The 16571-nt window shown below is 42.7% G+C and overlaps 1 protein-coding gene across 6 annotated transcripts in view; it reads left to right on the top strand.

The window, feature by feature from the left end:
- The window catches only part of Ncoa7 (nuclear receptor coactivator 7), a 137520-nt gene extending 121360 nt beyond the window's left edge, over positions 1–16160 (top strand). For 4 of the 6 annotated variants that reach the window (XM_060373689.1, XM_060373690.1, XM_021648930.2 and 1 more), the window contains 5 exons: positions 6902–7036; positions 8298–8450; positions 13284–13379; positions 13740–13813; positions 14126–16160. In XM_060373689.1, the coding sequence (XP_060229672.1) occupies positions 6902–7036; positions 8298–8450; positions 13284–13379; positions 13740–13813; positions 14126–14261 (594 nt within the window). In that variant the 3' untranslated portion in view covers positions 14262–16160. Of the gene's footprint in view, positions 1–5488; positions 5691–6901; positions 7037–7167; positions 7352–8297; positions 8451–13283; positions 13380–13739; positions 13814–14125 lie in introns of those variants that run through there. The other 2 variants (XM_021648932.2, XM_060373691.1) reach the window with 2 other exon arrangements.
- The last annotated feature ends 411 nt before the right edge of the window (positions 16161–16571 follow it).

Below are 16571 nucleotides of genomic sequence, written 5' to 3'. Positions count from 1 at the left end.
TCAAAGCATTTCTATCCTCCTGTCTTAGGGAGATGGTGAATGAATGCAGGGACATCCCCAGTACCAGTCATCAGGGCACCTGAGTCACTTAAAGGTTTGTCCATCCATCACCCCCATCTAGACCATTCTCTACACAGTATACCCTCACACTTGCTCTAGGTCGTCAAGCATTGCCACAGAAAACCTAACAAGCAAAGCCAGGCATGGTGGCACATACCTGTCGTCCTGCAACTCCACAGGCAAAGGCTTAAGGATGGCTTGAGTCCAAGAGTGTGAGATCAACCTTGGCAGCATAGGCTGGGCCTCATCTCAAAGGACAAAACAAAAGAAGAGCCACAAAGCAAGCAGAAAGGTTCCAAGAGAAATGGGTGGTTTCTGAATCCATCTGGGTTCTCACTCATAACTAGAGATCTTTCCCTTTTCTAACCTCTCACCACTTTTCTTACGCTCTCAAGCCCACTTCAGGATCTGTGCATCCCAGTTTGGCCTGCCTTTCACTTTACAAAGGAGGAGGAATTGGGCAGACTTATTTTCTGATCCTCCCTCTTTGACATTTTAAATGATCAATTATTACTTTCTTAGTTTCTGACTCGGGGCAATGAGGCTGTTTTCCTCTCTAAGGCTGGCTTCTGCCTTATCAGCCACCACTATCTTGTATGTATTTAAAGGCTTTCTCCTTCCTGCTTGATTCCTTTAGTTTAGAAGACTTTAGTTTAGAGGCATCACCCACTGTTTTTGTTTTGTTTTGTTTTGTTTTGTTTTGTTTTTGAGTCTCTCATTAGTCTGAAAGTAGCCAAATAGTCTTGGTTGGCTGTCCAATCCCAGGGGTCCTCCTGTCTCCCCCTGCACCATCAGCCTTTGTATTCCTATGTGTTCTAGGCATGGGGCGCAGATCCTCAAGCCTGCAAGGCAAGCACTTTACTCACTGCACTGTGCACCGCTTTTCCCATCACCCTCCTTTCTGTCGCCACCTGACTCTTAGATAAAAACTGGTTCACATTCATTGTCTCCAGCTTCTCAGTTGGCCGTTGAACCCTGTTACCCTGCAGTATAACTTGCATTAAAGCCCCTAGAGACCCCATAGTTACCACCTATTTTTACCTAACTCTCCTTGCTCAGAGCTCATAGACGCCTCTTAGGCCCGTCAGACTGTGATGGTGTGACAGCAGGGTTTTGGCTAACAGACATGAGACTTATTTCATCCTGGCTGTACTTCTTTTGGTAAATGTTAACAGAACGGATGCTGTGTCAGAAAAAAATTAGTTTTCTCACTGAGGGGTGTGGTCTTTCACCCAACTTGGAGCTCCAGAAAGAACGTTTAGACCTTTGATGGGGACTTAACCCCCTCCTGACTATAGACTTGAATATCCTGAGCCAAAGCCACCCTATTGATGAAGGCATTTCCTTCTTTTTCCTATTCATCTTGGATGTGGGTCTCATCTATTATTGGTCCAAGGGGGAGAAGAGGCCACACACACCCACACCCAAAGATAAAAGGCTAAGAAGGCACCCACAGTGAGATCAGTCAGTCCACTCAAAGATCTAGAGGAGGAGAGAGTTAGGCAGTTAGCCCCAAAGCCACTGAGAAAGGTGAAAGACAGTGAAAACTCACCTGGAAGGTTGTGTCTAGACCTTTGTTGAAGGAAGAGATGAAAGATGGAGGTAGAGACAACATATTAACCACCTTCAAGCCCTCCATGTGCATGACAAAGCTTATGAGCTGGGGAAAGAAAGGGCAGCTGGAGTGAGGCAGTAGCTTGGGTAGGCTCCTTTACATCTGTCTGTCCATATGGGAGACAGAGTCCAAAGTGTTGAGGAGAAGAACGCTTTGTGTCCGCTCAATAGGAGCAAGCAATGCTCAGGGGCATTGTGGGAAACAGCCCTGTCCCTCCGCTTCATAGTATGGAGGAGGGGAATTGTGGGCTCCCATGGGAGCTAATGGGGATACCCAGAATAACTCACTGTTCTCCGACGTTTTTGTGCCTGTTCACACCTTTATATCTTAGTCACTTCCAAGCCACAGGCCCACGTGTAATACTGTATTTTTCTCTTTCATCCCCTTCACCGGGCAGCTCAACGCCAATCAGAATCCCATTAAAGCTGGTCTTGGACGCTGCAGGCCCTTCTACCCCTCTCCCTTGACAGACCCTCCTTATCCAGCCAGGATTTCTGCACTCCCGCCCAAAAAAAACCTACCAGTTCATTCTCAAGATCTCCAGACACACTTTATGTCTGTACTGTATGAAAGCAATGCATGCTGATCATAAAAAAAAAACTTGGAAAGTGGAGTACACAAAGAATGTGTGTGTGTGTGTGTGTGTGTGTGTGTGTGTGATTCCTGCCACTTTCATACATCTGTTTGGACTTTATTTTCTGTTTTGTTCAGGAGCCTGCTAGCTGTTGAAAAGGACGGAGCATCCTTTTTCACTCAACACAGAGATTGGGTTCTATGGTGGCTTTTCCCACCTGACATAACGTTAGCATTGTCCTAGGTGTCTGAGAACCTCAGCCTTTGTTTGTTTGTTCTAATGAATCTAAGCTCGCTCTACAGTTCAGGATGGCCTCACATTCAAGGTCTTCCCTTCCTGCTTCAGGCTCCCAAGTGCTATAATTGCAGACACAAACCACCAACGCATCATCGTCCTGCAACTAGTTGCTAGTGTTTTTATATCTGTTATCATTTAACAGTTTTCCACTCAAATCATTCTGTTGTTTCACACATTTCACAAGAGTAAGATCTTCTACCTTAAGTTATTTAGAGAATTTCCTGGTTGTGAAACTGTGAGGTGCAAGGACAGTAGATTTCTAAGGCTCCTGAGCTTTATGGGTCACCAATTTAACTTGCCAGCAGCGTGAGGAATTTCCCACTGTGCCTCTGCCAGCACAAAGGATTGTCCAGGGATCATTATTCCTTTTTCTTTCTCCTTAGGAAATGCTTGCTAAACTGGAAAGTGAGTCAGGTTATCCTATAATTTAATTTTCATTTCCTTAACTGTTGCTGAGCCAAGAACGAACACACCTGTGCACAAATGAGCCGCTTGTGAGTTTCGTGCCTCTTCTCACTTTTACAGCCCCTTTTCCTAGAGCCGCGGCTCTCAGCTCTCCTAATGCTGCGACCCTTTCATAAAGTTCCTCATGCTGTCAAGAACCCAAGCCATAACATTATTTCATTGCGACTTCACTACTCTAATTTTGCTACTGTTAGGATCAGTAATGTAAATAGCTGATATGCAGGATCTCTGATATGTGAGCCCCAAAGGGTTGAAAACCTCTGCCCTGACAGGGGCCTTAACAGTTCTCCACACTGTTGAGTTGTCGTGATGAAAGATAATTTTTTTTTCCCTGTGCATTTGACAGCTAGTCCTTCATTCGCTGTTTGTCTTTTAGTTTTGTTGGTGGCTTTTGTTTACGCTTTTTATAGTTCTAATCCGCAGTTGATTTTGTAATATGTACAGGTAGTATTTTTAGTAATAATTTCCCCATCACTACTGAGTGATTTCTGAGATTTCCTTCATCACACTAAAAGGTCTTGTGTGTGTATTGTGTGTGCTGCCTACTCCACTTGCCGTCTGACTATGCAAGTGTATTCGTGCAGGCTTAAAGTCCTCAGCCCCGTGTCCCATGGCCTATAGTAATTGTTAGCCGCGTTGCCCATCACTGGATTTCAGGGAAGGGAGCTGTCTCTCTCTGTGTATGTTTATATGAGTGGGGGGGGGAGGGGAACGATGTATGATATTTGCTAACACGTGTGCTAGTGTGCTTGGCCCTGTGCGTGCTTGAGGAAGTCCTGCTGTGTTTCTCTTTCCCTTAGTCCTTTGAGACAGGGTCTCTGACTGAACGTTGAGCTAGTCTGGCCGCCGGGAAGTCCCAGCAATCCTCCTGTTTCCACGCTCTGCAATGCTTGCGTTACAGGCCTGCCAGTGGCTATGCCTGGCCTTTTGCAGGTGCTGGGATCCACACTCCACGTGCCCTGCTCTCATAGCTGTGCCCTCATGCCCTGAGTCATACGGCCAGCCCTTCAGCTTTTTAAAAACTTGAACCCTAGACCCTTACCTCTGGATACTTTGCTTTAGTAAGTATGTAGGAAGAATATAGACTATATGGAAAATATAAAAACCTATATTTTTCAGGGCTCCAAGATGGATCTGGAAAGCAGCTAGGTTTTAGAACTACACTCCTATGAGACAAGGCTCTTTCAACACACTAAAGTTTTTCACTTTTCCCGATCTTAGCCACCTCTTTTCATCTTGCATTGTTTTTGTTCTTCAACCATAGAGAATCTAGAGCTCATCTCATTGCCCTTGCTGCACCCTGCACCTGGCTTATTTCCCCACGCCCCACCCTGCTCACAAGCGAAACCACCCTCTCCCTTGTGAATAAGCCCTCTCAGGGCACGCCGGGTGTCCCCGACCTCCTCTGCGCCTTGAGCGCTTTCAGCTCCTTATTGCAGGCGATGGCATTTGTTTGTTGATAATTTCATCTTCTGTCACTCAGCCCTATGAAACTGTGGGCTGCTTTGTGTCGCTGTGCCTGGCAACACATGCATCTGGCACTCCCCAGAACCCAGGAAGCGCTTAATAAATGTTGGCACTCTCCAGCATCCAGGAAGCGATTAATTAATGTGATCTATCATGAAATGCCAGGCACTGAAAAACGTGCTTCTCCCGGGAATAGAATCCAACCGATTTTGCCTTGGGTTATTAGAGTCAGTCCTGGCTAGCATGTAGTGTCCACTCATCTGCCAGAATGCAGTTTATAACCTACCCCAGGACCCTGAGCCTTCAGCAGCCTCTGGGACTGTATGGAAGAGCAACGGGAACCCAGGTGGAAATTGATCTGTTGCAGAGATCTGTATTTCTTTCCAAACCTCTGTCACCCGACCGGAGGGGCAAAGGGGGACCCTGTAGGTTTTATCAGTCAGGAAGACACATTCTATAATGTGAAGAATGTAAGCTGTGCACTGCCACCTGTTTTGCCAGCATCCCTCAGAGCCTCCTGGGAGTCGGACATGTTCCCACCCTTTCCAGTCACTCATGCTAACAAACTCCAAAAGTAACCTAGAAACTGTTGCGGCTAGGGTGAGCCCACCCACCACCTCTGTTAAAGGCTCCTTTTGTCTCTAAGATTCAAACCGATGCTGGGAACTGACCCCACGGTTAACATGGAGGCTTAGCCTTAAAGAAGGAGGGGGGAGACGCTGAAGAGACAAGGTAAGCCAGCTTAGTTACGACCAGAGGGCATAAGGATGAAGAGTTTAGGAGGAGAGAAAGGAAGTGGGAGGGGGACCCACTGTGGGAATTTTTTTTTTCTTTTTCTTTTTCTTTTTCTGGTAGGGCTGCGTTTCAAAGGTGAAAGTGTCACTTTACAGAATCCCGCTCGCTCTGCCTGACAGGAAGTGTGCCTGCTCTAAATCCTAATTTGGGTGTGTTCCTGTAGAAACGTTGAACCCCCTCCTGAGGGAAACAGAAACTCAAATCGTGCAGGAAGCTAGATACCGAGAAAAAAAAAAAGGAAAAAGAAACAGTGTAGCTCGCTCCAGCAGCCAGTGGCTGGTGTGCAGGCAGGGAAAGGAAGACCTGCTCCTCTCTGTGGCCGCAGTCTTCTCTCCCGGCACTATGCGAGGCAGAAGACTGCCCCTGGACATTCAGATTTTCTATTGTGCCAGGCCTGACCAAGAGCCTTTTGTCAAGGTAGGTGGGAGTGTGTCCGCTGCAGGGTAGCTGGGCATTCTGTCACTGCCATGTGTTTTGAAATCTTTCTAGTGAGAGTCTTGCGCGGGAGGTTCACCCAGAGCAGGTCTTTTTGTTTGTTTGCTTGCTTGCTTAATTATTATTCGCTCTGGAAGTTTTAGTCCCCCCCTTTCGGAAACCCCGGTATCTGTACTTGACTTTTTGCACTCTGCAGCCTCCTTTTGTACTGTTCAGGATTTGTGGAGTTTGAAAATAGAAACAAAAAAGAAGTGCTTTGTTTAGTACGTTTAAAATGTTAGATTTATGATTCGTTGAAAGTGTTTCTGTAACTTCTCCATCGGAAGATAGGTAGGGCATTTCCCTACCTAAGATCCAGCTCAAAAGAATAATTTGTACATGTCATTGTGTATTTTGGAAGCCAAACAATTTATCACCTGACAACTCTCACTAGATGTAAATTAGATGCCTTTTCTCTATAAGTCAGCTGTCGCTACTCTGGTACCTGGGGACTTTAGAGAACTGGTTATCTCTGACATGTTTTGTGCAGTGAAAAGAGGGCACAATGTTGTTTTAAGGTGAGGGCTTTAGTAGTTCATAAACCCAACTGTATATAAATAACAGATATATGTAGTATGTCTTTCAATTTAGAAGGGAGATTTGTGATCATTGTGAATTGTGTAGAATGAATTGTAACCTGGTTGTAATTTAGAGTAAAGCTCCCCGCGTCTCCTGTCCGCTTCTGGTGTCTGTTATCATTCATTATTTTCACTAGACTTGGTTGCTTAGGTATACAACCAGGAAGCTTGATTAAAATTTGTCCTTATAACCCCAAACTCCCTATTTATAGGCTTTCTGAAGGCTCTCTGATTATTTCCTTTACAATTTACGCTTCAGCAAGCAGGCTGAAGGAGCACCCTGGCCCAAGTGTCTTCACTGTGTGTGAAGATACATGGTTCGGAGCAATCAGCAGCCAGAGCAAAACTGGAAAGCTCGTGACTTTAAATCACGCATACTAAATGCTCAGCTGTTGGGGCTTAAATTCTGCATTTGTTCTGGGTTTGAAAACCAGTCATTTCCCCAAAGTCCGTATCTGCTTATCCCCTGCTACCCACCGCGCCACCTTTTCAGTCAGCTGTGTGCTCAGGGGTAGTTTGGGGGAAAGCGCATCTCATCTGGACTTTCACGTTGCCTCATTTTTGTCCTCGCTTCAGATCATCACTGTTGAGGAGGCAAAACGCAGGAAGAGCACGTGCAGCTACTACGAGGAGGAGGACGAGGAAGAGGAGGAGGGACTGCCCGTCTTGCAGCCCCACAGTGCGCTCCTGGAGAACATGCATGTCGAGCAGGTAGGCTGTCCACAGGGTGAATACCGGGGTCTCTGGGGACTTCCTTGCCCAGAGTAAAGCATCAGGCGAGGAAGTGGAGGTGCAGAACCTAGCCACAGCCAGCATCCCTTCCCTATTCTGAAAAATTACAGCAGCCTCCTCCTTGACCTTCCTGGAATGAGAGCAACTGACACAACCTTAACACCCTTCTTCCAACCTCTGAGACAAGACTATTTCCTAACGTAAAAAACGGAACCGATCTCCCATCGTCCTAACGCACATAAAAGGATCAATATATTAATTAAATGTATTTATTATTTGTAACACATATTATAAAGATGTATAAACGAGCTGTGTGTACTTTGTGTTTTCTGAAAAGCACACTCCTTGAATTTGGTGAAATAGTATGAATATGGAATCCCTTATACGTTTCCCACCAGTTTTGTTAGGAACCTGAATTCCTGAAACCGTAAAGAATCAAACCAGGAAAGTTGGGAAACTTGTCCCGGCAGCTGTGGAATGGCCGTCACGCTGTCACTGATGCTGACTTCCAGCTCCTGAATACAATGCATTTCATAACTACTTTGACAACACTTATTGGCAAGATAGTCTTTATTAGTATTTATGGCAGCTAAGCTTGAGTTAAATATAGATGAACGATTCAGGGACAAGGTGGACAAAGTCCATCTGAGCTCTCGTGGATAACACAGGCGTTTCCTTGATCTATAGGTCACTGTAGTCAGTAGCAGCTTTAAACCTCTGAGAACTTAGAACAACTGGAAAAATATAAAATGATAGAAACCAGGTTGAATTATAAGGGAAAGAGTATGTTAATACCCCTTTGGCTGGCCTGGTCTGTGGGAGTCTTCAAATGTACAGTCAAAGTGTACCCCATGGTCCCCTAGTGACATTGTAGCTCTGTTGGTTTGTATAAGAAATTTTTGCGACATTAAAATTACCAAAAATTTGCCTTAGAACACATTTCTCAGTGTGTATGTCTTACCAGTGAAAAACATAGGACTGTGTGATGACATTGGAAACACATAATCTGGCTCTGGGTGAGCGAAGCATCATCTGGGCAGCATCCTGGCTGAGGGAAACATTGTCCACATTTCCCTTCCCTTCCCTTAGCCAGTGGTAGCAAATATTTGCCAGGGCAAAATAGGTCACGATGTAAGTACATGATTCTTTCGTTTGAGCCACCTGCACTTAGTTATTGCGCCGGTTCATGACCGATCAGTGTTTGAGATGTCTCTTTGTATTTCCTTCCTTGGATTGGCAGCTGGCCCGACGCCTTCCAGCTAGGGTACAAGGCTATCCGTGGAGGCTGGCCTACAGCACATTAGAGCATGGAACCAGCTTGAAAACTCTCTATAGGAAATCAGCATCATTAGATAGTCCTGTTCTGCTGGTCATCAAAGACATGGACAACCAGGTGAGGCCTGTTCTTCTCACAGAGAATGTGTGTTCTGTTTTTGGAGAGGCAGAGTCTCACATAGCTCAGGCTCTATAACCTAAGCTCCCTTGAAACACCGCATCCTCCTACCTCTACCTCCTGAGGGCAAGGATCATTACTGTATGCTATCACAACTGCCTGCATGGAGCTAGGAATCATGCCAGAGCCACATGCGTGCCAAGCAAACTCTGCTAACTGAACTGTATTCCTACCTGGAAATATGTTCCAGTGATAAATTTTAAGAATACCCAACACTGGAAAGAATAGTACAATAACTCCCATGCTCCGGCTAAATGAGTCTTGCCATTCTTGCTTTATGTCCACCTCTTCTTACTTTCTGTTTGGTTGGCTGGTTGGTTCATTTTTTGTTTTGTTTTGCTGTGGTTTTTTTTTTTTTCTGATGTATTTTGAAATGCTAATGCAAAGAAAATGGAGGGATTATATCCTAAGGAACCTTCTCCCTGTGCTGACTGTGGAGTAGAAAACAAGACCCTATAGCAATTCAAAGGCAGATAGGCAGATAGGGACAGGCAGGTATATGGTTGCAAAGACAACCCAATCCCAGTGACATACCAGAATTTTTCCTAGGGGTCTTCAGGGGTGCCCATTGGTGACGCTGGGCAAGGGATAGTCCATGTCTGTGCATTGGGTCTGGGGTCCAGTGGTCCAGCAGTCATAGGAAATCCTTTCCTGGTAGTACTCTCTGGTGGCTGCCCCTCCTGTGAGGTTTTTGAGGTGTGTAGGGCCCCATCTACACTGGTACCTCCTCCTTCAAATCAGCTCATAGTGTGAGTGGATATGTGCAGACTGCTCTCACTTACTGCTCAATCAGGCGGTTACATTTGAAAGTCATTAACTACTTACCTCAGTCATGTTATGTCTAATGAACAGCTGTTCAGTACAGGACATCTCAGGCTGGATATTTCTCATCTGAGCTTCTTGAAATAAAAGTGTTTTGAAATCTGGATTTGGGGGAATCATGTATATGTAGATGGAGATTTCTTGGGGATGGGATCACAGTTATTTTACAATAATACCCACAAACACACACATCTCAAAGAGTTTCATAATTTTGCTCATGAAACAGGTTCTCAGTGTAGATTTTTCTACCTATGGCATCATCTTGGCACTCAGAAGTTTTGGGACTTGGGAGGTTTTCTGACTCGGGTGGTCAAGCTGTGTTGCTCCTGGAGGACCATTCTGTGAAGCACAACTCTCTCTTCTGCCAGCTTACCTCCCTGAATGAGGGGTATGAGTGAGATACATTTAAGAGAAATATATAACCACATGGCCTACATCTAATCCCGGCACTTGGGAGGCAGCGTGCGTGAAGTTGTGTGAGTTCAAGGCCAGCCTGGTCTACAAAGTCAGGTCCAGGACAGCCAGGGCTACACAGTGAGACCCTATAAAAAAAAAGATTATGGACCTGGTGAGGTTATGGAAGACATGGTCTTTATGGTTTTATTGCATTAATGAGAATTATGGAAAATAGAGGAACTGTTACTATTTTTATTATTATATCAGAGTTGTTAACACCTTTTTAAATAATGATACAAGCTGAATAATAGGCACAATAAAGACGAAAATTGATATAAAATCACAAAGTATCTAAAGTCACATAGAAAATTATGAAATGTTTGAAAAACTGGTCCCGTGTTTCGGATAAGATTGTGACTAGACATACAAATAGGTACAAAAATATACACTAGTTTTCTATCTGCTTAGCAGTGACATCAGACTTGAAGAATAAGAGGTCCATGTTGAGAAGGTATCAGAGAGGTACAGTTTAACAGGCTTCCTGCCAGTAGTGATATCACACAGGCCTTGGCAGCCACTGTCAAGGAACAGAGCAGCATTTCTTAACCTTCCTGATGCTGTGACCCTTTTATACACTTCTTCATGTTGTGATGACCCCTAACTGCAAAATTATTTCACTGCTACTTTGTAACTTTAATGTAGCTAACTACTGTTAGAATCATCATGTAAGTATCTGATATGCAGGATAGCTGATATGCAACTCCTGGCGACCCACAGGTTGAGAACCTGTGGAGTAGAGGCTTCCATGTCATGGGTCCTGCAGATGTGTGTGTTGTTGAGGATACTAGGACAATAGCTCTGCACAGTTCTCCACCCCGAGGAAATTAGGTAGCCTTGGTGGTTATGGGAACATGACAGACATATCAGAAACAAATGCAACACATACAGAATGAGAGTAAGGGGCTGTACAGACTCAGTCCTTGGTGGAAAAAAAAAAAAAACAAACAAACCACGATTCATGGGAATCATAAAAACAACAATCCTTTGCAGTCTCTGGAAATTGTCCTGAAGGCATGCAGCAAATGAAGAAATATTTATTCAAGAAAATCTAATAAATCTCAGTAATAACAATGAAATTCTTTGGCACTTGAAATACAACTCACTTCCACCCCTCCCAACAACCCCAGCTCAAACCCATCACTTTATTCTGGGCCTGTGTGGCCCAGGAGGTGGGGGTTCGTTCTTCTCTTAGTTGCCAGGCGTCTGTCCCTTTCAGGTGCCCAGCACTTTTTATATCCCTCTCCAGCTCAGCGTTTCACAGATGAAAGTTCAGACAATGCTAGAGGTAGAAGGCCCCTTTCCTCCACCCAGCCCACATACTCTCATCCTAGAAATGGCAGGTTATGAATACCGGATGCTCCATTGTTCTAGTTCCTGCACTAGATGCACACGTTCTGAGGCAGGCCAAGGCCGGACCAGCACTCTGCTGCTGAGGCAAAGCTGTTTTTCTGAGAAGAGCAGGCAGATGTGCAGCTGGAGCTCCAGTTGAACAACTCAGTGCATGTACCAAGAGCAGAGGCCAACAGTAGGACATGGAGCCCTGACACCTTCCCCATGGAACAAGCGGGGAGCGGGCTAGAGGATTATATGGACATTTAAGGCCAAGTTTTAAGACCCAGCAGTGGTTACATTTGGCTAGAAACACTTGAGAGGAGTTATCTCACCATGAAGACACATGTAAGAAGCCCCAAGTTCAGTCCTTAGCACCCTCAAAAGAGCTGAGAAGACAGAGTAGCTAGACATTCACAGGTTTTATATCAACCTTCATTATATCATTTCCAGCTTTCTTTGGTTCTATGGATTCCTTTATTTCCATAATCGCTAAGTGTGTTTTCATTATAAGCAAATATAATTATATTCAAATGGTTTTATGTACTTTTTTCCCTTAAAAAATTAATAGCAAAAAGCATAGATTTTTGTTTATGTAGTTCCTGAGCAACAAATTCAATAAATAGTCCTGGTATTATTCAATCCCTAGTTCTTAAATAGATTTCCGTGATCACTGAAAAAAAATTATAGCCGAGAAATATTATTTAGAACCTTGTAGAGGGCTAGAGAGTGTGGGTGGTATTTCTTGTTGATGTATCAGAAAGAAACCCATTTCTCACCTGTGAAAGGATTCTTTTACCTTCTTCTCATAGTTTAAGATCATGCTTTAAAAATAATAAGATGCCTTTCTATTGTATTCCAGATCCTTTATTAGGAGAAGAGAAAGTAATTGTTTATATTTTATCATAAAATGCTTGCTTTCTTTTCTTTCTTTCTTTTTTTTTTTTTAGCAGTTTTCAGGAGTAGGAAATATGAAAATCTTTGTTTAGAATTAGAAGTCTCTAATGTTTAGTACTTTAAAATAGAAACAGTGAAAAAAATAGCAAAAAAGAGTGGTTTTAGCCCAATTAAAGTAGTGTTTGAAAAATTGTGAGATATTTTCAAGGATGATGTTTTTCATGTTGGCTATGGAGTAGAAGACACATGAATCACAGAGTGACATTTGCACTATGTCTTCTAACTCTCACCTGTGTATACACCGATTAGGATATGGACAGAGGACAGAAAGCTGAGGCAGCCCCTGGCCATGTTCTCTAGCATGACTCTCCTCCCTCCCAGAGAGAAACAGAAGAAGAATCAGTGATGTAAACTCACCATATTTAGCCAGGTGGTGATGGTGCACGCCTTTAATCCCAGCACTCAGGAGGCAGACACAGACGGATCTCTGTGAGTTTGAGGCCAGCCTGATCTACAGAGTGAGTTCCAGGACAGCCAGGACTACACAGAGAAATCCTGTCTTGGCCTCCTTCCCAAGCCACTGTCCACTTCAGACTAAATATATTGATCAGTCATATTTAATCATTTCATCAGTCATTTAAAAGCTGAAAGGGAAGAAAGTTTATTTTGTGGGTTGGGGGTAAGGGATGTACAGCCTTAATCTCACTTACAAAACACATAAGAAAACCATACATTATGGTTCACGCCTAAAACTCCAATAAGCTAAAGCAAGAAAATGTTGTGCAATGCTAGCAGCCAACCTAGGCTACATAATGAATTTCCAGCTAGCCTATCTTGTATTAGAAGACCCTGTCCCAAGCAGCAAAAATAAATACAAAACTAAATCATTCTAGGGATGCAATTGTGTCCTGTCCAGCACACCTTTCCATGTATAACACACATTTTTTTGTTCTCCTTATCCATCTGCAGCTGTGTTTTAACCACTGTATTGTTGCCCTCTCCAACAAATAACTTCTCTGAACTTCTCTGATGGATTTTCCATGTACCAGGAAGCCTGGCCACATGGGTTCCAGTTAGAGCTGGGGGTATTGTGGTAATTGCTTTGTTTGATGTTTTTTTTTTTCCACTTAAGAGTTTTAATTTAGTAATAACCTTTGCAGAAAGAATTATAAGATTTCAGAACAATTGTGTGTCAGAAATATTTCAGAAGGTCTCTCTATGGGAGTTTAGTTTTGAAAAATAACTAAGTCATCTGTTTTCTTTTAATAGATATTTGGGGCGTATGCCACTCATCCCTTCAAGTTCAGTGACCACTATTACGGCACTGGCGAAACTTTTCTCTACACCTTTAGCCCTAATTTTAAGGTACGTGGATGGGGGAAATGCCTGAATGCCCAGTTTTGTGTTGTCAGCAGTCAGGGGGTGCATGGGATGCTCAGATACTGGCATAGCAGCTGCACTGTCGTATGATTCTCCATGACTGCAACACACAAACTGCTTGAGACCAGCCCTTGGAGCTTCTCAGTCAGGGATGCAGGGAGAACCTGAAAGTGAGAGTCAGCACATTGTGCAATAACCATTGGCGATCTCATTGTAGCCATTCTTTTAAGCGCTTTCTTAGTCAAAGGTGTGTTTCCCTTACATACTACATGGCTATTCGAGAGGTTTTTCTTTGAATTCTCCAAATTGAAATGTCTATGCTCTGTTTTGTGTTTCTGCCTCTAGGTCTTTAAGTGGAGTGGAGAAAACTCGTATTTTATCAATGGAGACATTAGTTCTTTAGAACTTGGTGGTGGAGGGTAAGATTCTTGTTATGTTGTTATTTGAGGATCTGTTTGGACCCAGCTTAGATTAGTTGCTTAGATTAATTAGGACAGTACACTAGCACATGATGCTGGGAGTCAGAGATAAATGATTTATTAATGAACCTGAAAGACCTACCAATTTCTCCTTTAGGAGAGACCTGTGTACACAGCTTGCTTTTATTTAAGAGCAGTTTAGAGTTCTTTCTGTCATGATCCAAGGGAAAGAAAACCTGGCAGCGGAAGACAGAAAGCATGCCATGTAAGGGGTGTCAGTGCAATGACCTTTCCTCTTTAACCTCGTTACAGGGGGCGGTTTGGTCTGTGGCTAGATGCTGATTTATACCACGGACGCAGCAACTCTTGCAGCACTTTTAATAATGATATCCTTTCCAAAAAAGAAGACTTCATCGTTCAGGACCTAGAGGTGTGGACATTTGAGTGAAATTCAGGCTGCCTTAAAACAGAACATTAAGAAGACTGGGTTAGCTTAGCCCTCATCCTAGAAGACGAGCCCCAGCCCTGGCTGCCCCATCCCACAGCGATGCTTTCTTTCTGCCATCATCTCAGAACCTGATAACAATGCAGAAAGATTCTGAAAGGTACCTGCGGAGGGCAGACACTGAAGACAGAATGTTGAAGTCAAAAACAACAACAACAACAACAAAAAGACTTTGTACTTCCACTGCTTTCAAACCCACACCATGAGAAATCAGAGTGTTTATAGATGTATGAGTTGATTGCAATTTTTATTTTTGGTAACTGTGAAAAAAAAAGATACTGTGGAGATATATACCTGCCTTGTGTATTTATCAGCATAATTTTACCAAATATATAGTTATTGTTTGCCATGGGAAGCTGAATCTGATTTAGAGAAATTGAAAGGACATAGCACTTAAAGGGGATATCTGATTTTTTAAACTTTTATTTATTATTCCTAGTATGTTGTCTGAAATATGTTGATATTTTTTCTTTCAATGTGTCAAATCCAGAAATAAAGAAATGTATACGTTTTGTGCTATGTTTGGGGAACAAGTCTCTTTTGATTTGTATAGTTTTGTATTCATTTTTTTTGCCCTGATTATTTAGGGTGGCATAGTCTTTATTTCTTAATACTGTGTGTGTATGTGTGTGTGTATTTGAGTGAATTTTCAACAGCTCATTACCAATGTTCTTTGATTGATTATTAGAGACCATCTTTTCATTTAGTTTTGAAGGTACACTTTGACACCCTAAGCATTTGTGTAAAGCAGAATGTGGCATTTCTCACTGTTGTAAGTTGGTGTTTATTAAAATGGAAATCATGAAAATGAGTGTACAACAAATCCTACTTCTGAAAAGAGAAGGTCTTGCATCTTGCGAAATTGTGTATCAATAATAGTAACTTAGTATCTTAGTTTTTTCTTTTTTTCTTGTTTTGACAGTTTTCTTTCATGTGTTTACATTACTGAGTAGCCCTCTGTTTTAAAAGGGAGTGTTTAATTTCTGCATTTTTCATGTCAGATGAAAGATGTCAAGTTGGACCAGTTTTCTTGGTTTCTGGAATCTTATTGGAGAAAAAAACAATGCAAAGAATAACAGTCATATCACAATTGAAGGAAAACCTATTTTTTAAAATGTAAACTCATTTTCACATTATACGACATCTTTTATTTTAAATAGTAAGAAATAAAATCATTATCGCTATTGATTACCACCCCCTTATGCAAGCCAAAGACTACTAATGGGAAGAAAATTAAAAAATAGCCAAAGCTGACAAGTAGTCTACCACAAATTATTTCCCATTGATCTTTGAAAGAAAAATTAACAAACTATGTTTACATATCTGTTTCCACTCGAAAATTTTTCTTTAAATCTTTCTTCCATTTAGACTCCTTGTAAAAACAAACAAACAAACAAAAAAACACTTATCAGTGGCCTCTGTCGACCACTCATTGTTATACACACTGCCTTTCCATGCTGGTTTAAGTGAATGCTATAAAATTTTAAATCTGTACACCCAAGTGTACACCCATTGAGAACTCTTGGTTAAAAACACGTAATTTGACCTTGGTCTGCTTACCATGAGTTGGTAAGATCCCAGGAATGTCTTGTGGTGATGACGTTCACCGTTAAGGCATCTGTAATCATATGCTGTTAATGAACAAGATGGTCCCTTTGCCTATAGATCACTCTTACCGACTTTAGTCTAAGACGTTATACTCGTGAGGGAAGAACCAGATGCTGTATTCCCTACTTAAAACAGTATTGTCTGAACAGGAATGTATGATCCCTCATTATGGATATCAACTACGTGTAATGCAGTGCTATTCCAATATTTTCAATAAAGGAGTTCATTCATTCAGTGTGAGTTCCTTTCTTCATTCATCAGCCACTTATTGGGTGCAACCCTACCTCAGAGACCTGATAGAATCCATTCCGAACTACATTCCGAAATCCATTCGGCACTACAACCGAACAAGTCATGCTATTTTTAGACTACTTCATAGCTTATTGAGCATGCCATGGCGTTATGATTAAAACTGTGTACATACTTTAATTAAAAATACTTCATTTTGCAGCTGGAGAGATGACTCTGTGACTAACAGAGATTCCCGAGCTGGCTGAGGGCCCAAGTCATTTCCCAGCATCCATGTCGGGCAGTTCACCATTGCCTGTAACTCCAGTTCCAGGGAGACTGTATTCCTCCACAGGCAACTGCACCCTGTGTGTGCACAAACAGTCCCACCCTCACATACGTGCCCTTAAAATGATG

The sequence above is a fragment of the Meriones unguiculatus genome, chromosome 20 (genome assembly GCF_030254825.1).
Source record: "Meriones unguiculatus strain TT.TT164.6M chromosome 20, Bangor_MerUng_6.1, whole genome shotgun sequence".
Classification (NCBI taxonomy): domain Eukaryota; kingdom Metazoa; phylum Chordata; class Mammalia; order Rodentia; family Muridae; genus Meriones; species Meriones unguiculatus.
The sequence above is the reverse complement of the archived record's forward strand: the minus strand, read 5'-3'. Positions and strand labels throughout refer to the sequence as shown.